The 25,875-nt window shown below is 48.6% G+C and overlaps 1 protein-coding gene across 1 annotated transcript in view; it reads right to left on the reverse strand.

The window, feature by feature from the left end:
• Window positions 1-25,875, reverse strand: part of LOC137385227 (equilibrative nucleobase transporter 1-like) — a 73,865-nt gene that overhangs the window by 42,732 nt on the left and 5,258 nt on the right. Inside the window, exons 2-3 of the mRNA XM_068060213.1 lie at window positions 13,473-13,605; window positions 166-212 (exon numbers count right to left, since the gene is read on the reverse strand). Coding sequence (XP_067916314.1) covers window positions 166-212; window positions 13,473-13,605 — 180 coding nt within the window. The remainder of the gene's footprint in view (window positions 1-165; window positions 213-13,472; window positions 13,606-25,875) is intronic.

Here is a 25,875-nt window from a genome sequence, read left to right on the forward strand (position 1 = left end):
GAGAGATAGAGAGAGACTCAGTACAGCGTAAGGGAAGCCCCAGCTCTCTCCTCGAATGCTCCTCATTGCTGAGGCCTGGGAAAATGCTCTGTCTCTCTCAAAATCGTGGTATTTACTCCTTCCCTCCCAGTTGCATAACAGAAAATCTCGGAGAGTTAGACTCACCAGCAGTGGAGAAGGCGATCATCAGCATGCCTGTAGTGTACAGTGATCTGAGGAGATAAAAAAAAAACAGAATGTGTTTTGAACCAGGTCCCAGCATGTCCCCACATTCTCCTTCCCCTGAAAGGAACTAGCTCTCAGATATCCAGCAGCCTTCCCAAAATCAGAAGGTCCCAAGTCCTTTACAATCAATAAAGACCTGTGCTCCAGAACTTGCCGCACCCCTGGCCAAGCTGTTCCAGTACAGCTACACCACTGGCATCTACCCAGCAATGTGGAAAATTGCCCAGGTATGTCCTGTACACAAAAAGCAGGACAAGTCCAACCCGACCAATTACCGCCCCATCCACCTACTCTCAACCATCAGTAAAGTGATGGAACGTATCATCAACAGTGCCATCAAGCAACACTTACTTCACAAAAACCTGCTCAGTGATACCCAGTTTGGGTTCCGACAGGGCCACTCAGCACCTAACCTCGTTACAGCCTTGGTTCAAACATGGACAAAAGAGCTGAACTCAAGAGGTGAGGTGAGAGTGACTGCCCTTGACATCAAGGCAACATTTGACCGAGTATGGCATCAAAAAGCCCCAGCAAAACTGGAGTCAATGGGAATCAGGGGGAAAACTCTCTGCTGGTTAGAGTCATACCGAGCGCAAAGGAAGATGGCTGTGGTTGTTGGAGGTCAATCATCTGAACTCCAGGACATCACTGCAGGTGTTCCTCAGGGTAGTGTCCTGGGCCCAACCATCTTCAGCTGCTTCATCAATGACCTTCCTTCAATCATAAGGTCAGAAGTGGGGATGTTCGCTGATGATTGCACAATGTTCAGCACCATTCACAACTCCTCAAATACTGAAGCAGTCTGTGTAGAAATGCAGCAAGACCTGGACAATATCCAGGCTTGGGCTGATAAGTGGCAAATAACATTTGCGCCACACAAGTGCCAGGCAATGACCATCTCCAACAAGAGAGAATCTAACCATTTCCCCTTGACATTCAATGGCATTATCATCGCTGAATCCCCCACTATCAACATCCTAGGGGCTACCATTGACCAGAAACTGAACTGGAGTAGCCATAGAAATACCGTGGCTACAAGAGCAGGTCAGAGGCTAGGAATTCTGCGGCGAGTAACTCACCTCCTGACTCCCCAAAGCCTGTCCACCATCGACAAGGCACAAGTCAGGAGTGTGATGGAATACTCTCCACTTGCCTGGATGGGTGCAGCTCCAACACTCAAGAAGCTGGATACCATCCAGGACAAAGCAGCCCACTTGATTGGCACCCCATCTACACACATTCACTCCCACCACCACCGACGCACAGTGGCAGCAGTGTGTACCATCTACAAGATGCACTGCAGCAATGCACCAAGGCTCCTTAAACACACCTTCCAAACCCGCGACCTCTACCACCTCAAAGGACAAGAGAAGCAGATGCATGGGAACACCACCACCTGCAAGTTCCCCTCCAAGTCACACATCATCCTGACTTGGAACTATATTGCCGTTCCTTCACTGTCGCGGGGTCAAACTCCTGGAACTCTCTTCCTAACAGCACTGTGGATGTACCAACCCCACATGGACTGCAGTGGTTCAAGAAGGCAGCTCACCACCACCTTCTCAAGGGCAATTAGGGATGGGCAATAAATGCTGGTGCAGCCAGTGACACCCACTTCCCATGAATGAATGATGCACGGGTTAGATGTACTCCCTCTACGTTACCCTGACAATGTATCCCCCCCCACCCCCTCCCCACTTTATATCTAGTATCAGCGTTGGGTGCTCCCAGGACAAGTGCAGCATGGGATTGGCTGGGCAATTTGGAGCACTTCCTGCGTGCAATTAGGGGAACCACCTGCACCTGAGCCAGCTGTGGGAGCTGGAACCGGAGAGGAGACTGTAGAGTGGAAAGAGCTGCATTTACCGCTTCAACTGTGGAACTGTTGCACTTTTTCAAGGGGAAAGAAGACCTGCAAGTCATTTTTGGAGAGTTGGGTGTTGGAGCAACAGACAACTATTTGTGGTTTGGACTGTTGGGGGAGGAAGGAGGCGCCAGAAGATTCAGGGGTGGGGCTGACAAATTCTATAGGGAGCCTTTTTTTTAATTCATTCATGGGATGTGGGCGTCACTGGCCAGGCCAGCATTTATTGCCCATCCCTAATTTCCCTTGAGAAGGTGGTGGTGAGCTGCCTTCTTGAACCACTGCAGTCCATGTGGGGTAGGTACATCCACAGTGCTGTTAGGAAGGGAGTTCCAGGATTTTGACCCAGTGACAGTGAAGGAATGGCGATATATTTCCAAGTCATGATGGTGTGTGACTTGGAGGGGAACTTGCAGGTGGTGGTGTTCCCATGTATTTGCTGCCCTTGTCCTTCTAGTTGGTAGAGGTCACGGATTTGGAAGGTGCTGTCTAAGGAGCCTTGGTGCGTTGCTGCAGTGCATCTTGTAGATGGTACACACTGCTGCCACTGTGCGTCGGTGGTGGAGGGAGTGAATGTTTGTAGATGGGGTGCCAATCAAACGGGCTGCTTTGCCCTGGGTGGTGTCGAGCTTCTTGAGTGTTGGAGCTGCACCCATCCAGGCAAGTGGAGAGTATTCCATCACACTCCTGACTTGTGCCTTGTCGATGGTGGACAGGCTTTGGGGAGTCAGGAGATGCTCGCTCTTTTGTTTGCACTCGCTCTTGTACTTGCTCTTGTTTCCCTTCCATCCTGCACAAAGGAGGCTCCCTCCCCACTCCACTGAGTGGCTCTGGACGAGCTTCTGGCTGAAGAACGTTTTTACAGTCTTTACAGAGCAGCAGGAAAAGAAGAGAACCGGGCGTCTCTAAGCAACCCGGCCGAAGAAACCTCCCCTGACTGGAAGACTGGATGTGAACTCTGAAGTAAGGTGCTCCAACCATAGATCGACAGCAACATCCTCACAGCCTTTCTTTCCCTTCCAACACTCGGCTGCCTATCCTCTCATATCCTCTCCTAGTCCTTTTCCTTTTCACTCCTATTCTCCTCTACCCCCACCGCCCCCCCCATCACATTGCGTTAGTTTAAAAACTGTTATTTGCTTTATTTCTTAAGAGTGGGCGTACCTCTGCCACCTCATGGCAAGCCTCTCGTCACTGGTGACGGGGCCTTCTCGCACATATGCTGCTGCGGCTGCTGCAGCTGCATCTGTTGCCCCGTCACCGTTTGCATTAATAACATCAAAGCATGGGGTCCAGAGCTACGTCCACTCGAACATGACGATAGAGGCATGTGTGAAAACAATGGCCGAGGTTGTCGGCCCTTCGGCCATTGTTGCTGCCTCTAAAATGTACAGGAAGGCTGTGTTTTTCCTGAAGACCAAGCAGGCAGTGTCCCTGGCCCTGAGCAAGGGGCTCACCATGGGTGGGACATTTCTGCCAGTGGACCCCCTGGAGGCCACTGTGCAACGGGTCATTCTGTCAAATGTCCCGCCCTTCATTCCTGGTGATCTCCTCCTTCCCCACCTGTGCCATCTGGCGGAAGTAAAGACAAGGCTCACCCCAGTCCCGCTCGGTCTTCGGGAGAACAGCCTCCATCATGTTTACTCCTTCCGCTGCCAGTCTTTATTTTTGCAGCTGGCGCGGGGGATGGTCATCGATGGCCATTTCAATGTGGAGCTCCAGGGCGACGGCCTACCACGTCTTCTGGACCTTGGAAGGGGCACGGTGCCATGTCTGCAACGGGGTGGGGGCATGTTTGTATGAACTGTCCCAACCTCCCGGCTCCCATCTCCACCTCAGCAGCCCAGTGTGGTGCCGCTGCACCTCCTCCCACACTCCCTACACCTCGACCAGACACTGGTCAGTCGGTGCTGGAGGTTGAGGTTTTCAGAGTCGTTGGTGTGGAGGGGGGTACCCGACCAAGTGAAAGGAAGGCGGAGAGGAAAAATAAACATCGAGAGGTGGGTCCCGTGGACACCATGGCACAACCGAGCCTGAGCTCAGCCCAAGGCCTGCTCCCGGGGAATCCAACTGCCCTAGGCCTGGGCTCAGGCCCAGGGTGATCAGGCAAAAAGAGGGTGCGGAGGCAGATGCCCCGATGACATTTATATATCTGAGCTGCCGCGCCCCTCCCGAAATAAGAGGGGGAGACTTCCCTTCTCTGAAGAAGGCCCTGAACCACGGGGTCCATCTGCTGGCGTGGGTTCTCAGGCTCACCCTGCCTCCAGAACAATCAGGGCCTCGAGCCCTGGGCGGGAACCCTCCACCTCTAGGAAAGGAGTTGGGGGACATGCACAAGTAATCTTGTCAGTTCCTGAGGTGGGGAACCCGCTATTGGTGGGGGAGCCTGTGGCCGACGGGTAGGATGTCCTGGGTGGGGGCGAGCTCTGTGAGGGACCGCCCTCCCAACAGCCTTACGCTGCCACCCGGGATGTACCCGATCCAGAGGCCAATTTGCATAATTCCCTGTCTGCTGGGCCTATGGGCGCTGACGGGACGGGACATGGCCTCCTCTCTCTGCCTCCGGCCTTGGCTCCAGCTTAATTTTGGGCATTTCCATCTCCCCTGGACCGCTCATTGGCCTGGGGACGGAGGTGGAGGCGTGTCCTGGACCTCTGGCGCCCATAGGCTCCAGTTTCATCCTAGAACCCAGAAGGGACTCCTCCGCCATTGATCCTGGGGTTGGGATCGTGACTGTCGTGGGACCAGATGGCGCGGCCGGGACGTCTGCCCCACAGTATGTGGTGGATGTGTCGGCCACTGGCGGTGATGACCCGGTGGAGGATAGGGACTCGGTGTGGTTCACAGAGGATGATCTGGATTCCATCCGCAGTGAGGTCCCTCGTGCCTCCCACTGTGCCTCCTCGCATCCCCACAGCGGAACTCTGGGATTTCCACGCGGCATGCAGGGGTTGCCGCAATAAAGTTCAGCTGGCTCTCGGCTGTTGCTCGAATCTTGCACTGATCATCCGGTCCGTCCATGCCGCCATCAAGAAAGTGGGAAAGGGTGCAGGTGTGAAAGTAGTTGAGAGGCGCCGCTTTAACATGTTCCTCAATGGGTTGCTGGGGGAGTGGAGGGCCAGATGCACTTCCGCTCCCTCCTCACAGTGAGGTGTTGGTGACGGGTCTGAAGTACCTTTGACATGAAGATAACCATAGCCAACCTCAACATCAACGGCAGCAGGGGGTCTCACCGCAGATTTCACAATCTCTCAGTCCTCAGGGAAGGGAGATATGTGTTGAACTTTCTGCAGGAAACCCACACCATTCCAGGAGACGAAGCCACCTGGCTCCTGGAGTGGCAGGATGGGGTCTACATGAGTCACCTCACCCCTATTTCTCGTGGGGTGGCTATTTTGTTGGCCCCGACTTTTCAGGCGGAGATCTTGGGGGTCAAGGAGGTCCTGCCGGGCTGTTTGCTCCACCTCACCATTCGCCTGGGTAGCGTGCCGCTCCATTTTGTGAATGTGCACGCGCCCAGGTTCAGTGCATTGCAAGCGCGCTTCTTTGAAGAAGTGTCCGCTCTCTTGAGCTACATCGATAGCAGCGAGTGCATCATCCTCGGGGTTGGGGGGGAGGGATTTTAACTTTACCCTTGAGATGGGGGATTGCTCCGGTCCCCAGCGCGGCCAAACATCGGTGGAGAAGTTGAGGGAACTGATCAGCTCCCTTAACTTGGTGGATGTCTGGCGGAATCTCCATTCCGACTCCAGCACCGTCACGTGGAGGTCTGGAGGAGGAGGGGCCTGAATCAACCGCCTCTACTTTTCAAAGGCCTACGTCTCCCGCGTCTCGGTGGCCTCTATATGTTTGGTGCCGTGCTCAGGCTACAACCTCATGCAGGCAGAGTTCACTCTGCTCTGCACATGGGCAGGGTCCGTGTACTGGCATTTTAACAACTGGCTGCTGGAGGACGAATGATTCCGGGACTTGTTCCATCAATTCTGGGCCCTCTGGAGAAGGAAGGTGCTTCCCCAACTTGAGGCTATGGTGGGATGTGGGCAAGACTCACATCCGTGTCTTCTGTTAGGAGTACACAAATGGGTCGACCAAGAGGCGGGAAGCCAAGATCGGACGCCTAGAGAGGGAGTTGCCTAACTTGAAGTTCCGCATCAGTCATGCCATCACGGACCCAGCCCTGTGGCAGGCGTACAAAGAGAAGAAGGGCACGCTAAGGCACCTGCAGCTCATAGGGTTGTGAGTCGCGTATGGGAGGTCGTGGATCCAGTTCCTGGAAGATTTGGACCGCGCCTCACCCTTCTTCCACTCGCTGGAAAAATGGCGGGGAGTCCATAAGCAGCTCTTCGACCTGCTGGCCGACGACAGATCCTCCATCACGGATCTGGAGGGAATGGGCCTTCTGGTCCGTGTATATTGCAGTGTATTGTTCTCTCTGGATCCGTCCAGCGAGGATGTGCGAGTTTTGTGGGAGGACCTGCTGAAGGTCAGCCCGGAGGGCGCTGAAGGATTGGAGGCTCCCCTCACATTGGTGGAGTTGACTGTCATCCTCTTCCAGCTGCAGAGGTGCAAGTCCCCGGGGCTGGAAGGGTTGACCCTGGAGTCCCTCAGGGCATTCTGGGACGTCCTGGCAGACGATTACGCGCGGGTCATGGGGGAAAGCCTGGCGACCGGGGAGATAACCCTCTCATGGCGCAGGGTGGACATCATCCTGCTGCCGAAGTGGGCCGATCTCCACTTGCTTAAAAACTGGCATCCGCTCTCCCTCCTCAGCACGGATGATAACATCTTTTCACGGGCTATATCGACTTGCCTGGGCTCCGTGCTGGCCCACATGATCCACCCGACCCCAGTCCTACACGACCCCGATCCAGTCCATCCAGGACAACATTTACCTGGTCCGGGACCTGATCAATCTTTCCCAGAGGATTGGACTGTCAGTCGCCTTTCTCTCACGCGATCAGGAGAAAGCGTTCAACAGGGTGAATCACGAATACCTTTTCGGGACTCTGCGCACATTCGGATTCAGGCAGCATTTTGTAGCCCGGGTCCAACTTTTATACGCCCCAGCGGAGTGTCTGGCCAAAATTAACGAGTCCTTGAAGGCACCCCTTCGCTTTGGGAGAGGAGTGCGTCAGGAATACCCCATCTCTCACCAACTGTATACCATGTGCGTGGAGCCATTCCTGTGCCTGCTTTGCAGGAGGTTGATGGGATTGGCTCTGCGTGGGCCGGCTTTGCGGGCCATCCTCTTGTCGTACACTGATGATGTGCTCCTCACGGTCACAGATCCCATTGACTTGTGGCGGATGCACGACTGCCAGAAGACCTTTGCTGCCACGTCCCACATGAGGATGAATTGGGAGAAATGTTCCGGACTCCTGGTGGGTCAGTGGTGGGTGGATTCCCTACTGGAGGAGTTAACACCTTTTGCGTGGAGCACCGCACACCTCCTCTATCTGGGAGTCCACCTTAGCCCCACTGAGGAAACCTGTCCCGCAAACTGGCAGGGGTTGGAGGCAAAAGTCACCACACAGTTGTGGCACTGTTCAGGACTGCTCCGAGTGCTTTCCTACTAGGGCTGAGCGCTGGTCATAAACCAACTGGTGGCCTCGATGCTGTAGTACCGTTTGGTCACTTTGGCCCCGCCCCCTGCATTCGCCACTAAGATCCAGAAGAAACTCGTCGATTTGTTCTGGAGCAAGAGGAAACACTGGGTCTCTGCCGCAGTCCTGAGTCTCCCGATCGAGGAGGGCGACCCGTCGTTGGTGTGCGTCCACACCCAGGTTGTGACTCTCTACCTTCGGACCCTGCAGAGATACCTGTACATCGAGCATCCTCCCAGATGGTGTGCACTGGCGACGTATTTTTTCTGTCAGTGTCACTGCCTTCAGGACGACACGCAGCTCCTAGCGAAGAACATTAGCTGCACCTTGCTGATGGAGTTGCCTGTCTTTTATCGGGATCTAAACAGAGTCTGGAATGTGGTCACTTCCATTCAGGGCGCTCTCCCGCTGGCGGAGGAGAGTGCCTCGGCTGTCTGGGCGACCTGCTCCGGCGATGGATGGACGAGCGGAGGAGCAGCCGAAGCCCCCGGGATGCCCCTCATGGCGGGTGACAAGGGGGCTCGGGATCGCGGAGCACACCCTGGCCAAGCTGACCCCCGCTCGGCCAGAATTGCTCATCAGACCCAGGCCCCGAAACCTTCCTCAGGAGCTAGTCCCGCGCAACCCGAGCCGCCTCTCGGAAATGCCCTCCGTGCCATTCCAATCGGCGCGGAGGGGTTTCCTGTACGGGCTGCTCCTGCACACTCTCCACTTCCTCGCCCTCGTCAGCCGGCCGGACACGCCCTGGCAGTCCGCGTTGCCATCTGGCGGCGAGGGGAAACCCCGATGGAGGTCTCTCTACGCGGGAGTCTTCCCCCTTTACATTGGGGACCTGGGGTGGAGGGTGCTGCACAGAGCAGTCCCGTGCAATAGACTTTTAAGTAGGTTCACGGACTCCCAGGCCGCCTGTACTTTCTGCGGCCTGGACGAGTCCGTGTTCCATGTTTATACGGAGTGTGCAAGGTTGCAGCCCCTCTTTGAGTATCTGAAGGGGCTGCTCCTCAAATTCTGGCTACACTTCAGTCCCACGCTCCTGATCTTTGGGCACCCGGTGCGGAGGGGCTTGGGCCGGGAGGAGGATCTCCTCGTCGGTCTGCTCCTGGGCCTGGCCAAGGTGGCAATTCACAGGTCCAGGCTGCGGGCCGTCGGGGGTTCCGTCCTCCCTGATTGCCTGCCCCTCTTCCGCGGTTATGTTCGTGCCCGGGTGTCCCTGGAGAAGGAGCATGCGGTGTCCGCCGGTACGCTTGAGGCCTTCCGCGACCGGTGGGCACCGCGGGGACTGGAGTGCATTGTCGACGCCGAAAATGGCATTTTAATTTGAGCTTTTGTTTATTTCTGTTTTTAATAAAGTTATTTTAAAAATATAAGTGTGTATATAAAGGGGGCCTGAGGAATAAAGGCCCCCTCGACATAAAATATATAAAAGGGGCCTGGGGTATAAAGGCCACCTTGGAAAAAAAAAAGAAACAGGGGTTAGATACAGAGTAAAGCTCCCTCTACACTGTCCCCATCAAACACTCCCCAGGACAGGTACAGTACGGGGTTAGATACAGAGTAAAGCTCCCTCTACACTGTCCTCCATCAAACACTCGCAGTTTACAGATCACATCCTGACGGGTTTTAAGTCATGACTTTCACCAAAGTGAGACGATAACAACGTTAGGGTTGCAGTTTATTGAACTCAACATTAAACAGAGCGGAAATGACCAAATAAAAGGTTTGACATGAAAACGACTTGGAGATTCCTGTTCACTTTCTGGTGACTTCATCTTTCAATAGTGGCCGTGGGATCTTAAAATAAAAAAGAAAAAAAAAAGAAGAAAAAAAAGTATAGATACAAAGTAAAGCTCCCTCTACACCGTCCCCATCAAACACTCCCAGGGCAGGTACAGAACAGGATTAGATACAGAGTAAATCTCCCTCTACACTGTCCCCATCAAACACTCCCAGGACAGGTACAGAACAGGATCAGATACAGAGAAAAGCTTTGGTTATTTGTCTAAATGTCTCCTTCTGTGCTACGTTGTCACTTGGGAATTTGTTACTCGGAAATGGCACGTGTATAAACGCAGTCATTATTTCCTGAGATTATCCGCGTTCCCTTAGGACATTAAAAAAGCGGTTTAGAGACAGTGTAAAGTTCCCTCTACATCACCCTGACAGTGCCCCACCTCCCCCCCACCCCCCACCCCGTTCCCCCATCCCCGCCGACATTCTACCTAGTGTCAACATTGAGTGCTCCCAGGCTGGTACAGCACGGGTTAGATACAGTGTACAGCTCCCTCTACATCACCCTGACAGTGCCCCACCTCCTCCTCACCCCGGTCCCCCCTCCCCCCCCCCCCCCCCGCTGACTTTCCACCCAGTGTCAACACTGAGCACTCCCAGGCAGGCACAGCACGGGTTAGATACAGTGTACAGCTCCCTCTGCATTATCCTGACAGTGTGTTTCGCCCCCCTCTCCTCCACTTTCTACCCAGTGCCGGCATGACTTCCTTGTTTCTGTATCCAATGTCACTATTTACAAAAGCCTTAATTGTATCCCATACACTTTCTTGCTTTCCTTCTCAATTTGACCTGACACATGCAAAGATTTATGACTATGTACACTCAAATCCCTCTGCTCCTGCAATCCCCTCAAGATAATACATTTGTATTTTACAGCATCCTGCCAAACTGCATCTTTCACACTTGTGCACATTAAATTATATCTGCCGTCTGTCTGTCCATTTCACCAGTTCATGTCCACCTGACGTTTTCTGTATCCTGCTCACTATTTGCTATTGTGAAGGTATTTTGTTCACAAACATCGAAATTGTATCCCTGTACACTGTCCATATAATTTAACTGTAACAGAAAAAAAAGCTAATGGCTTTAAGAGCAACCCCTGTGGAATCCTACTGCACCCTTAACTCCAGTAAGAAAAGCATCCAGTCACAACTATCTGCTGTCTCCTATCCTTATCCAACTGTGCACCCAAGTTAGCTCTGTCCCTTATGAACATATGAACTAGGAGCAGGAGTAGGCTATTTAACCACTCGAGCCTGCTCTGCCATTCTATGAGATCATGGCTGATCTGTTTGTGGGCTCAGCTCCACTTTGCTGCCTACCTCCTGTCCCCTTTGACTTCCTTGTTGCTCAATAACCTGTCTAATTCTGCCTTAAAAACAGTCAATGACCCTGCCTCCACCACTCTACAAGGATGAGGCTTCCACAGACTCACAACCTTTGATACCATTTGCTTCTATTTTCAGAGTAAATCAATTCTGATTTATTGATTTCAACAAATGCCTCTTGAATGTCCAGATACAAAATTGGCTCCAGACCTCATTGTCCAAACATAGTAAACGACTAAATTCCAGAGGTAAAGTGAGAGTGTCAGCCATCCACATCAAGGCAGCATTTGACCAAGTGTGACATCAAGGAGCCCGAGAAAATCTGGAGTCAATGAGAATCAGGAAGAAAACTCTCCACTGGTTGGAGTGGTACACAATGCAAAGGAAGAGGGCTGTGGTTGTTGGAGTCAATCATCTCAGTCCCAGGACATCACTGCAGGAGTTCCTTAGGGTAGAGTCCTCAGAAGCTTATCAATGACCTTCCTTCGATCATAAGATAAGAAGTGGGGATGTTTTCTGATGATTGCACAATGTTCAGCATCATTCATGACTCCTCAGATACTGAAGTAGCCCGAGTCCTTATGCAGCAAGATTCAGGCTTGAGCTGATAAGTGGCAAGTAACGTTCACGCTACACAAATGCCAGGCAAAGGCTATCTCCAACTAAAGAGAATCTAACCATCTCCCTTTGACGTGCAATGGATTTACCGTTTTAAATCCCCCACCATTGGGGTTACCATTGACCAGAAGCTGAACTGGACCAGCCATATAAATACTGTGACTACATAGCAGCTAAGAGGGTAGAAATTCTGGAGCAAGTCACTCAGCTCCTGACTCCCCAATGCCTGCCCACCATCTACAAGGCACAGGTCAGGAGTGTGATGGAATACTCTCCTGCAGGTGGGGCAGGACACTGCATGGGTGAAGCTCCAACAACACTCAAGAAGCTCGACACCATCTAGGACAAAGCAGCACACTTGATTGGCACCCCTTCCACAACCATTCACTCCCTTCACCACCGACATAAAGTGGCAGCAGTGTGTACCATCAACAAGGTGCACTGCAGCATCGCACCAAAGCTCCTTATGTCCTCCACCACCTAGAAGGACAAGAGCAGCAGATGCATGGGAAAACCACTACCTGCAAATTCCCCTCCAATCCACACACCATCCTGACTTGGAAACCTATAGACCATTCCTTTACTGTAGCTAGATCAAAATCAGGGAACACCATCCTCAATAGCACTATGTGTGTACCTACACTGCATGGACTGTAATGGTAGCAGAAGGCAGCTCACCACCACCTTCTCAAGGAAAATTCAGGGTGGGCAACATATGGTGGCCTTGCCAGCGATGCTGGCATCCTGTCAATATTTAAATAAAGAAAAAGGACCCTCTCGTTCATCATCCCTCTGTAGAATGCTGATTATTATCCTTGATCAATGTCCCCAACACCCGTCCTGACATTTTTTTCCATCCCTGCCCCTCCTGAATTCATTATAAGCAGAAGTGTTGCCATTCCTGCCCACTTTATGACATTACCAATCTTCTTCTTCTTTGGCCTCCTTATCTCGAGAGACAATGGGTAAGTGCCTGGAGGTGGTCAGTGGTTTGTGAAGCAGCGCCTGGAGTGGCTACAGTCACATTACCAATGACATTCAGATTAGGAAATTTAACCCACACCCACAATGAAAAATCGAGATTAATGAGAGGGAGTGGCACAGCCGGGTCCTCTAAAATCTTGCCACCCTTACGCAGACACGAATGGGGTCCTCAGAGTAATGTGAGCAATGCCACTGGAAAACACTCTCTGCTCCTCCCTTTTCTGCCCATCCTCCTCACAGGCCAAAATCTGCTGCCTTCTTTCCCTACGGCCGTGCCCCACCAGTCCCTGCCTCCTGCCATCTACTTCTCTCTCCTGCCCCTCCTGGCGTTTTACATCTCTCTCTCCTGCCCTTCTGCCGCCTCAGCCTAGTCTCTTGTCCTGCATGCCCTCCCCACCTGCAGCTTCTTGCTGCATCCTGACCCTCACCCTCTTGTCACTCAGCCTCCTGCCTCTTCCCCTCATCACTCACATGCTACATGCTCCTCGTGGTCACCCTCCCCCTTCCCCTCCTACCGTCTGCTGCTCCTGCCGCTCCCCAACCCTCTCCATCCTGTCCATCCAATTCCTCCTTCCCCACCATCCTCTTATCCCTCCTTCCTCCTTTTCCTATCCTCCCTCCTCCCCCAGTCACCCCATATCCTCCTTTACCTGACCTTCCTCCTGAGCGTCCCCATCTCCCATTGCTCTCCTCCCTCACCTCCTGTCTCTCCCTCAACCCCCCTGTCCATCCCCTCTCCTGCTTCAATTCATCCCTTCTCCTGTCCCACTTCCTCACATGCACTACACTGTGCACCTCCAGGACCTCTGTCCTGCAGCCCCAGATCCTCATCCTTCCACTCCCCTCCCTCCTCTTCTTGTCCCTACCCTCCCACCATCATCCCCTCCCACCTCCCTTTTCCTCACATCTTCGCCCTCCCTCCTGCTCCTGCTCCTGCTCTTGCTCCTCTTCATGCCCCCTCATCATCTTAGACATTTCCCTCTTCTCCCTGTCCTCCGCCACCCCCCCCCCCCCACCAAGCAAACCATAACCCACAATAACCTAAAAAGGTCAAGGACTTACATAGCCAGGACGCGGGTTACCGTGGTACCTAGGTAATCAAACAGGATGCCACTGGCGAAGGCCGATACATTGAAAGCAAATGAGGCAAGGGTAAAGACGAGAGCGAGACGTTCATCCTGAAGTTTGCAGCCCACTGAGGGAGAAGGAGCAGGGAAGTGTGTGAGAGATAAAGAGAGTTAGATGCAATACAAAAACATTCTATATCTCCGTTCATAGCATTTTACAGTCAGAAATCACTTAACAATGCAGTCAATTATGTGAGAAACACTGCAGTTTCCCATTCCTCCTTCTCCCGCTCCCTCACGCCTCCCTCAGCTCTCTCTCCTCTCTGCCCTCTCTCTCTCTCTCTCCCTTCCCCAATCTCTCTCCATCAACCTCCATCAGCTTCAATCACTCCCACTCTCAATCTCACCCAATATCCCTCTCCCCTTCTTCCCACTATCCCTCTATTTCCACTCCCTATTTTCAATTGTCTGCCTCTCTCTCTCCCCTCCCTCCCTTCCCCTCTCTCTCCCCCTCTACCCTCTCCCTCTCTCCCTTTCCTTTTCCCTCCTTCACTTCCATTGCTGACCCTCCGCCTCAGTCCCTGTCTATCCCTCCCTCTGCCACTCTATATTTGTCTTCAGTCTCTCCTACTGACTCTCTCTCCCTCATTCTTGCTCACTGTCATCCCTCTCCCTCTCTTTCATTCTTCCCTGTGGACTGTTCCCTGTTCTCAGGGAGATGGGAAACTGAGAGGGAGCTCAGACTGGAGTGAAGAAAAACTGGTAACTTAGCCGGGCTGTGGGAACCAGGAGCATGTATAAGAGAGGAATGCCAAGGTGCACAGAATATTAGGAAAGATAGATAGTAGAACAGTAGGCAATAATACGTTCTTCGGTGGGGCCAGAGTACGGGAGAAAGTAATAAAGTCTGAATCAGAGTTAATGTGCATGTATATGAATGCACAGAGTGTGGTTGATAAGATTGGTGAGGTACTGGGGCAGATTGCCATATGGAAATATAAGGTTGTGGCTATAACAGAGACCTGACCCAAAGAAGAACATGACTGTGTGTTAAATATTCATGGATACAAGGTGTTCGGGAAAGTTAGGAAAGGGAAAAAAGCGGGAGAGGTGGCAGGATTGATTAAGGAGAGCATTGATCTGCTGGAGTAAAAGGATGTCCCAGAGGGGTCGAGGACAGAATCTGTTTGGCAAGAGCTAAGGAACAAAAAAGAAGCAGTTGCATTGCTCGGTGTTGTCTATGGGCCACCAGCTGGTGGGAAGGACATTACAGAGAGGTGCAAAAATTATAGTGTAGTTATAATGGGGGACTTTAATTATCCAAACATATACTGGGATAATAGCAGTACAAAGGGCAGTGAGGGGCAAGAGTTCCTGGAGTGTGTTCAGGAAACTTTTATACAACAGCATGTCCCTAGTACAACAAGAATGGAGGCACTGCCAGACCTGGTTCTTGAGAATGAGGTGGACTAAGTCATAGAGCGATACAGCACCGAAACAGGCCCTTCGGCCCAACGAGTCTGCACCAACCATCAACTCATACTAATCCTACATTAATCCCCTTTCCCTCTCACATCTCCACCTTCCTTCAATTTTCTGCCCACCTGCCTATACTGGGGACAATTTTTACAATGGTCAATTTACCGATCAACGCACAAGTTCTTGGCATGTGGGAGTAAACCACAGCACCCAGAAGAAATCCACGCAGTCACAGGGAGAACTTGCAAACTCCACACAGGCAGTATCCAGAACTGAACGCAGTTTGCTGGAGCTGTGAGGCTGCAGTGCTAGCCACTGCACCACCACACTTACGGAGCATGTATGAGTAGGAAAGCATTTAGGGGATAGTGATCATGGTACCATAAGGTTTAGGCTGACTCTGCAAAAGGACAAAGCGCAATCCAGGGTAAGAGCAATTAACTGGTGTAAGGCCAACTTCAATGGGGTATGAATGGAGCTGGGGCGAATATATTGGCGTGAAAAGCTGGCAGGAAAACTGATCGATTAACAATGCCCTATCTTCAAAGAAGAGATCATTCGGGCACAGTCAGGGTATGTTGTCTTGAAGGAAACAGTGAAGCAAACAAATCCAGAGCTCCCTGGATGACAAAAGAAGTACAGATTAAGATAAAGAAGAAAAAGTGTGCTTATGACAGATGCTAAGTAGAAAATAGTATTGAAAACTAGGCTGAATATAGAAGGTCCACGGGAAATGCAAAACTAAATAAGAGAAGCAAAGAGAGAACATGAAAAGAGATTGGCAGTTAGCATTAAAGGAAATCCCAAAGTTTTCTATCGGCATATAAATAGGAAAAGGGTGGTAAAAGGAGGGGTGGGGCCAATTAGGGACCAGAAAGGGGATTTATACATGGAGGCAGAAGCTATAGCTGAGGTATTAAATGAGTACTTTGCATCTGTCTTTACTAAGGAAGACGATGCAACACATGCAGTATTGAAAGAGGAGGTAAGTCAGACACTAGACGGGGTTAAAATTGATAAAGAGGACATATTCGATAGGTGTCAGTATTTAAAGTGATAAAACACCAGGGCCAGATGTGATGCATCCAAGGATACTGAGGGAAGTGAGGGTGGAAATCATAGAGGCACTGTCTATAATTTATCAGTCTTCCTTAGACTCGGGGGTGGTACCAGAGGACTGGAAATTGCAAACGTTGCACTCTTGTACATCCTTTCTCTTTTCCCCTTCATTCATCTCTCTCCCTCCCTCCCCTTCCTTCATTCTATCTCCCCTTCCTCTCATGCTCCCTCTCTTGAATTCACTTAATTCCTCTTCTAATTTTCTTCCCTCTCTCCTCCATCTCTGGCTTCCTCCTTCAATCTCTCTCCATTCTTTTTCTCCCTCTCCATCCTTTGCCCTGCTCTCTCTCTCTCTCTCCTTCCTTCACTCTCACTCCCCTTCTCCTCACGCTCTCTCTCTCAAGCTCACCCCATCCCTCTCCCAATTCCCTCCCTCTCTCCTTGCAATCTCAGCGTCTCTCCCCATCTCTTTTCACACCCTCTCTCTCACCACCCCTCTCTCTCCTTCTCACTCCCACACATCCGACCCTCTCCCCTCTCGCCCCCTATTCCCCCTCTAGCTCTCTGCCTCGATCTCCATCATCTCTCTCTCTGAGTCCCATCTGCCCCTATCTTCCCCTTTAACTCTCCCTTGCTCTCTCTGCCCATCCTCTTTCCCTCTCCAATCACTCCCTCTATTCCTCTCCCTCTTTTAACTACATTACATTCTCCATCCCCCTCTCTCTCCTCTTCTCCATCTCCCTTTAGCTTCCTCTCTTTCTCTCTAGCTCCTTTTCACCCTCCATCTTCTCTCTTTATCCCTCTCTGTCACTCTTCCCTTCTCGCTCATGCACCCTTCCTGCTTATGCAACCTCCCCCTCTCTCTCCCTCCCTCTCTTCCCCTCAGTTTTTGTCTCCCCTCCCATTACTCTGTCTTTTGTTGCGGGACACACTTAAAAGGAACGTCTTATGACGCTGTAAGTGAAGATCACCAGTGGAAGTAACGTTGCATCACACATGACCAGAAGTTGCCGGTGTTGCTTGATAGAGTGAGATATGTGTAGATGAGGCTCATGTATCAGCTGTGTAGGTATATTCTAGTTATAGTCTAATATATAAAAAATCATGTTTTCTTTGGATATTACATGTAGCCCTGTGAATCTTAGAATAGTTTACATACCAGAGGGACAGGTATATTATATGGTGGAAATGTCTGGATTATGTATTTTTTCTGATGTTCGTCAAATGATGGTGGCAATGCTTGATCTTTCTTTTGCTGAAGAAAACACCAAGAGAGAACAATGAACAGCAGCATGCCTACTGGAGTGGTGGAATATCCTGCCAGAGACAGTTGGCAGGAGACCCTACAACAGTGCAGTGAGCTAGGCTGCAGGCAGGACCCCGGGAGATGTTGAAACGCTATGCGTACAGCAGGCAAGTTGCCAGGAGATTGGAGCTTTCAACTAACCTGGCAGTGGGTTGACAAATTTGAAAAGTAGTACAGCCATGAATGTTTCAGCTTTCCGGGTTCTTTTTGTTGTGGCAGCTACCAGTACAGCATGCTGCAGCATTCTTAGAAAAAGAACTCCTCTCAGTCAAAAAAAAACAGCTCTGAGTTTTAAAAATCATACAGCTGGGTAAACAAAGAACTGCTCTTTCAGCTTCAAAGACAAATAACCTGTTCAAACATCAAAAGCTGGAAAGCAGAGAGCCTGTGAAAGACATTTGTCTGTGTGAAAAAAAACATGTAAAAAGTCCTATATTTATATTAAAAAAGGAGAATGGCTTTCAGGTATCCAATAATGGATCTACAAACGTCGGACATAGTGTTGGAAATAAAACTGTTTGTTTGGTACTGTGTTTCCTGGATCAAGAAGTGACCGAACCACATAAACAAGCTGCGAAAATGAAGATCGCACTGGGCAACGAGGGTTGCAATGGATACAACACATCAGGATTATCAGCTGATGGTTGAAAGGACCATAAAAAACTTGGGGAATTGCCAGAGCAGCAGCGCAAAGTGAAGGCAAATTTATGAGTGCGTAGGCTTCCTGACAAAGGCAAGATGAGTTCATTAACCAGTTTGTTGCAAGATGCCAAGACAATGACGTCTACCCCACTTTCAAAAAGACCTGCACGAAAGGAAGAAAGAGCAGACCATAGATGCACTACTCAATGACGGAAGGAAATTTGAAGCAATCAAGACTGGGTGCCAACAGCTACAAGTGTTGGGGGAAGATAGAACAATTGTTACATAAACCAAAGTTCAGAGGACTGTCAGGACTGCCTGGAGTTGTCGCAAATGTGACCTGATTCACCCAATGAACAGTTGTCCAGCATACCAGGATCGAAATAAAGCTTGTGACATGTGAGGACACTTGGCAAGGTAGTGCAGAAGGCCGAGCTCAGATACTGCACACAGGAACGGTGGAAGATCACATGCAGAGAGAACGTTTGCAAGATGGGATGGCAAATACAACAAAAGGTACGCCAAAGCAGGATGAAAGCCCAAGCAGGTACATCAGGTCAGCAGAGAGACAGAGTGCCAGGAGGACTTTGGTGAATGCACTTGTGTGAATAGAGAGCAAGCATTTCACATAGTTAGATGGATCAACGTGTCAATGCTGTTACACAATCTGAAGCAGTCACCATGATCGGGATTATGAGTGGCAAGAACCAGTTCAGAGTGTAAATCAACACCACAGGATGTGTAAATACTCTGCTCGCCTGTTACAGAAGGACATGTAGTTAAAGAAATGGGAATCGATGGGACAACCCACCATGCCTAGGCTGACCGGCCGACAATGGTTTTCCAATCAAGTGTATTGGAACAATAACCTTGCAGTGCAGCTATGGGAACTCCGAAAGGCTACCACAAATGTTATATATTGTAGACAGAAGTGGACCAGCAGTCAAAGGACTTCCAGTATGCTGCGGTTTATAAATTGTCACACTACATGAAGTTAGTAATGCACTGAAAATGGTAGAAAATATCCAGGATGAGTGTATCAGCTCAGTCCATGTAAAGGACGACACAAAGGCTGAGAGTCTTGACATGAAGAGATGATATTGCAGGGAATCTTTCCTCAGGCTTCAGTTCATAGCAGCAAGTAATCCAGAGGCCAGAGGGATTGCCAGGGTTTGGTGATGTTGCCAGTCATCACTTTTCTAAGCTTTCCAAGAGAGGGAAGATGAAGATATCGTACGAGGTTCAGACACACAGGGATGTGATTCTAAGACCAAACTGAAGTCAGCTCAGAGAGCAGTATGACACCACATGTGACAGACTGTGGCATCATGGACATGTTCAAAGACAAAGTTGGAAGATGAACATACAGAGGCTAGAAACACAGAGGAAGTACATGCTAACCAGAGTTCCGAGTCACAAGAGTCTCAAAGGACTCATCAAGAGGAGCTCATCTCTGGGAAGAGGTTGATGATAAAAAGATCGAGACAAATAAGCAAACCTCCTCAAAGTTTTTGAATGTTTCTAACTTGCTCAATTGTAAATAAAATTTGTTTCAATCATGTATAATTAGTCCAAACTGCAACATTATTGTACTTATGTGTTTTATCTTTGGGAAGAAAAAAAGGGGCTGATGTGGGACGAACTTAAAAGGGTGTAAGTGATGATCACCAGAGAGTGTGTTGTTGTGTCACACATAACCAGGGAGTTGAGGGTGTAGCTCGACAGTATAGATGTGGCAGCTGTGTACTTATGTTCGAGTTAAAGTAGAATAAAACCCATGTTTTCTTGGGATATTGCTTGTTGTTCTGTGAATCTTATATAATAGTTCACATACCTAAGAGGTAAGTAATATTACACCTCTAACCCTCATCCCTTCTTCCATCTCGCTCCTTCATTCCCTTCATTTTCTCCCTCTCTCCCTCCCCTCTTTCTCCCTCACAGTCCCTTCCCGCCCTTGCTTCCGATCCCTATTTCTCTCCAACTACCTCCCTATCACGCTCCTCATCCTCACTTCTCCCACCTTCTCCCTCCTGTTCCCTTCCCTCCATCTCTCCCACCCTATGCAACCACATTCTCTCACTCCTCCCTCGTGCTCCCTCCCTCTTTCACCTCTCACTCCTCTCCCTCACTTTACCTTGTTCTCTTCCCTTCCTGTCACACTCTCTTTATCCCTCTCTCTCTCTATTCCCCTTCAACACTCTCCCCTTCAGTCTTACTCTCCAGACGTCTCTCTCTCCACTCCCTACATCTATCTCTGTCCCACTTCCTCCCTCCCTTGCTCACCTCATACTCCTTCTCTTTCTCTCCTTCCCTTGCTCTCTCCCTTTCTCCTCACTCTTCCTCTCCCTATTTTCCTCCAACTCTTACCATTTTGATCTCATTCTCCAGACTGCTCACTCATCCTCTCCATTTCTCTCCACCCTCGCTCTCCACACCCTTTCTCCCTCCCTCTCCTGCTTTCCCTCCCTCTTCCTCCCTCTCGTTCCACTTATTGGTATCCCTCTCCACTATCTCTGCTCCCCTTCCTCTCTCGTTCTCTACCCTCCCCTTCCTCAACCCTCCCCTTCCTCTCCGTTTTCTTCCCTCTCCTATTCTCCCTTTCTCCGTGTGCACAATTATGGATGCTGTTGCTCACACTCTTTCCTTCTCTGATGCATTTCCCTTGCCCTCTACCATCTCTCTACTGCACATTTACTGGTGCCATTCCACTCTCTCTCTCTTTCTCTCCTTTTCTCTCTCCCTGCCCATCTCTATGAACCTCTCCCCTGTCCTCTACCATCACTCCGATGCACACTTCCTGCTGCCATTCCTATCTCTCTTCCCCCACCCTCCCGCTCTCTCTCCATCTTCTCCTGCACACTTACTGATACCATTCCTCTCTCTCAGTCTCCTCCTCTCTCTATCTTCTCCCTCTCTAAATTTCTCAATCCCACCCCTGCACAGTTACTGGTAACATCCCCACACCCTCCTCTCTCTCTCTTTCTCTTTCATTATCTGTCTCAATCCCCCCTCCCCTGAGCACTTACTGACACCATTGCCCTCTCTCACTCCTCTATTTCTTTCGGTCTCTCCCTGCTCACTTGATGTGTCATTCTTCTCTCTCTCTCTATCTCTCTCGCTCGCTCACACTCCCTCCTTCTCCTTCTCCTTCTGTATCTGTCTTAATCCCTCCCCACTGCATATTTTTGACAACATTCCCCTTAGATCTGTCAGTCCTTTTCTATCTATTTCAATCTCTCCCTGAATCCCTGCACACTTCATGGTACCATTTCACACTTCCTCTCTCTCTCTCTCTCCACTACACACCTCGTGGTGCTATTCCTTGCTTTCTCTCTCTCTTCTTCTCTGTCTCTCTCACATCTATCCCTCCCAATTCCTTCCTGTACAAACTTACTGGTACCATCTCTCTATCCCTCTCTCTCTGTCTCCCTCTCCATCTCTCTCCCCTGCACACTTACTAATGCCACTCCTCTCTCTCTCTCTCTATATATATATATATACATATATATATAATCTCTGAATGACTCCTCTACACGCATACTGGTGCCATACCTCTTTCTGTCTCTTTCTCTCTTCCTCCTTCTCTTTTTCTCTTAATTACCATCCCCCACTGCCCTCTCCCCCCTTCCCCCCAACCCACCAGGATAAGAAATGGCAAATAGTCACTGGTGGGAGCAATTTCTAGGCCCCCTAGTAGCTACGTTGGAGAACAGAGTATAAATCAAGTAATAATTGGGGCTTGTAGGAAATGTATTGCAATAATCCTGGGCAATTTTGTTCTTCATATAAATTATACTAATCAAATTGGCAAAGGGGGCTTGGAGGATGAGTTCACAGTGAGCATAAGGGGCACTTTCTTAGAACAAAACATTCTGGAACCAACCAGGATGCAGGCTATTTTAGACCTGAATTTGTGTAACGAGGCAGGAGTAATTAATGACATCATAGTAAAGGGGCGTATAGGCAAGAGTGATCATAACATGATGGAATTTCACATTCAGTTTGATGATGAGAAATTTGTGTCTGAGATTATGTCCTAAACTCAAATAAAGGCAATTATAAGGGTATGAAGAAAGAATTGGCTAAAGTGAACTGGGAAAAGAAGTTAAAAGATTAGACGATAGAAACACAGTGGCAGTCAGTAAAGGAGATATTTCATAGCACTCAGCAAAAATATATTCCATTTAGATGGAAAGGCTCTATGAGAAGGATGCAGCACCCGTGGCAAACTAAGGAAGTTAAGGATGGTATCAAATTGAAAGAAAAGGCATACAATGCTGCACAGATTGGGAACATTTTAGAAACTAGCAGAGGAGGACTACAATCAAATAGGGTGAAATTAGCGTCTGAGAGCAAACTAGTAAGAAACATAAAAACAAACAGTAAACGTCTCTACAAATATATTAAAAAAGAGTAGCTAAAATAAGCATTGGTCCCTTAGAGGATGACATTGGGGAATTAATAATGCGAAACAAACAATGGCAGAGACTTTGAACAAGTAGTTTGTATCGGTCTTCACAGTAGCTTCACAAAAAACATCCCTAGAATAGAGGTAAATGAAAAGGCAAAAGGGAAAGAGGAGCGTCAAGCAATCACTATCACTAGAGGAAAGGTATCAAGAAAACTAATAGAATTAAAGGCTGACAAAAACCTTTCAAATAATGGCCTGCGCCCTAGGATTTTAAAAGAAGTGGCTGCAGATAGAGTGGATGCATTGGTTGTAGTCTTCCAAAATTCCCTAGATTCTAGAAAAGTCCAACTGTTTGGAAAATCTCAAATGTAATATCTCTGTTTAAGAAAGGAGGGAAGGAAATGTGTGTCCATTACAGACGGAGACAGGAGAATTTATAATGGAGTATACATACGTTCATATGAAGGTAAAAATTAGGAGCAGAAGTAGAGCACTCGACCCCTCGAGTCTGATCTGCCATTCAATAAGATCATGTCTGATCTGATTGTAACCCCAACTCTAGATTCCCCCACTAACCTTTCACCCACTTGCTTATCAAAATCGATCTATCTCTGTGTTAAAAATATTCAGATACTTTGCTTCCGCCACCTTTTGAGGAAGAAAAAGTTTCTCCTCATCTCTATCGTAAATAGGCGGCTCCTTATTTTTAAACAGTGGCCCCTAGTTCTAGATTCACCCATAAGGGGAACCATCCTTTCCACATCCACCCTGTCAAGAAACTTCAGAATCCTATATGTTTCAATAAAGTCACCTCTTACTCTTTTAAACTACCGCGGATACAAGCCTGAACTGCTTCCAACACACTTACGTCATTCTTTAAATAAGGGGACCAATACTGTACACAATACTCTGGATGAGCTCTCGCCAATGCCTGTATAACTGAAGCATAACCTCCCTACTTGTGTATTCAATTTGTCTTGCAATAGACAATTAGCTTTGCTAATTACTTGCTTTAGCTGCAGACTAACCTTTTGAGATTCATGCACTAGGACACCCAGAACCCTCTGAATCTCAGAGCTCTGCAGTCTCTTACCATTTAGATAATATGCTTCATTTTTATTCGGCCTGCCGAAATGGACAATTTCACATTTTCCCACATTATTCCCCTTTTACCAGATCTTTGCCCACTCACATAACCTATCCATAATCACTTCGTAGCTTCCTTTTGTCCCCTTCACAACTTACTTTCTGGCCTATCTTTATGCCATCAGCAAATTTGCAATCATACCTTCAGGTCCTTCATCCAAGTCATTTATATAAATTGTAAATAGTTGAGGTGGCACATCACTGTTTAACATCTTGCCATCCAGAAAATGACTTATTTATGCCTACTGTCTGTTAGCTGTTAGCTAACCAATCTTCTATCCATGCCAATATGTCACCTGCTACACGTGAGCATTTATTTTCCGCAATAACCTTTGATGTGGCATCTTATCAAATAACTTCTTGAAATCTAAGTACAATATATCCACCGGTTCCCCTTTATCCACAGCACATATACCGCTGAAAAGAACTCCAATGAATTGATTCAACAGGATTTCTCTTTCACAAAACCATGTTGACTCTGCCTGATTACCCTGATTTTTTTTTTCTAAATGCTCTGTCATAACGTCTTTAATAATAGCTTCTAACACTTTCCCTAAGACAGATGTCAATCTAAGTGGCCTGTGGTTTCCTGCTTTCTGTCTCCCTCTCTTTTTGAATGAAGGAGTTACATTCACTAATTTCTAGTCTAATCAAATTTTCCCCGAATCTAGGGAATTTTGGAAAATTAAAACCAACACATCAATAATCTCATTAGCCACTTCTTTTAAGACCCTAGGATGATATCCATCAGAACTCCGGCACTTGTCGGCCCGCAGCTCCAACACTCGTCCAGGACCACTTCCCTGGTGATTTTAATTTTCTTGAGTTCCTCTCTCCCTTCCATTTTCTGATTTACAGCTATTTCTTGGATGCTACTTGTATCCTCTACAGTGAAGGCTGATGCAAAATACCTGTTCAATTTATCTGCCATCATCCTATTTTCCAGTATTAATTCCCCAGACTCACTTTCTATACCACCAATGCTCACTTTGTTAACTCATCTTCTTTAAATGTCTATAGAAACTGTTACTATTTGTTTTTATATTTTGAGCCAACTTTCTCTCGTACTCTAAGTTTTCCCTCCTTACTAATCAGCGACCATAATGACGTTGAATGTCAAAGGGAGATGGTCAGATCCTCTCTTGTTGGAGATGGTCATTGCCTGGCACTTGTGTGATGCAAATGTTAGTTGCCACTTATCAGCCCAAGACTGGATATTGTCCAGGTCTTGCTGCATTTCGATAGGACTGCTTCAGTATTTGAGAAGTCGTGAATGGTGCTGAACATTGTGCAATCATCAGTGAACATCTGCACTATTGACCTTATGACTGAAGGAAGGTCATTGGTGAAGCAGCTGAAGATGGTTGGGCCGAGGAGACTACCCTAAGGAACTCCTGCAGTGATGTCCTGGAACTGAGATGACTGACCTCCAACAACAGCAGCCACCTTTCTTTGTGCTAAGTGCGACTCCAACCAGCGGAGAGTTTTCCCATGATTCACATTGACTCCTGTTTTGCTAGGGTTCCTTGATGCCAAGGGCAGTCACTCTCACCTCACCTCTTGAATTCAGCTCTTTTGTCCATGCTTGAACCAAGGCTGTACTGAAGTCAGGAGCTGAGAGGCCCTGGTGGAACCCAAACTGAGCGTCACTCAGCAGGTTTTTGCGAAGCAAGTGCTGCTTGATAGCACTGTCAATGAGACATTCCATCACTTTACTGACAAGTTAAATACAACTGAGTGGTGTTATGAATTACTGAAAGAACTCAGTATTAAGAAAGAGGTAGTACTCGAAAAATTAACTGGATTGAAAGTTGATAAATCCCCTGGACCAGATGAGCTACATCCCAGAGTGTTGAAGGAGGTGGCCAAAGAGATAGTGAATGTATTGGTGGTTATCTTCCAAAATTCTATAGATTCTGGAAGGGTTCGTGCAGACTGCAAAGTACCAAATGTAACCCCACTATTAAATAAAGTAGGGAAAGAGGAAACGGGGAACTGCAGACCTGTTCGTTTGACATCAGTAATAGGGAAAATGTTCGAATCTGTTATAAAGGTTGTGATAATGATACACTTGAAAAATAATTATATTTTTGACCAGGGTCAACATGAATTTATGAAAGGGAAATCATGTTTGACAAACCTATTAGGGTTTATTTTTTTGAGGATGTTAATTGTAGCACAGATAAAGGATAACCAGTGGATGTAATATATTTGGATTTTGAGAAGGCTTTTGGTAGGGTCCCACACAGGAGGTTAGTCTTTAACATTAGAGCACATGGGATTGCGGGTAATATATTGCAATGGATTGAGAATTGGTTAACAGACAGAAAACAGAGAGTTGGAATAAACGGTCAT

This window comes from Heterodontus francisci, chromosome 28, assembly GCF_036365525.1.
Source record: "Heterodontus francisci isolate sHetFra1 chromosome 28, sHetFra1.hap1, whole genome shotgun sequence".
Classification (NCBI taxonomy): domain Eukaryota; kingdom Metazoa; phylum Chordata; class Chondrichthyes; order Heterodontiformes; family Heterodontidae; genus Heterodontus; species Heterodontus francisci.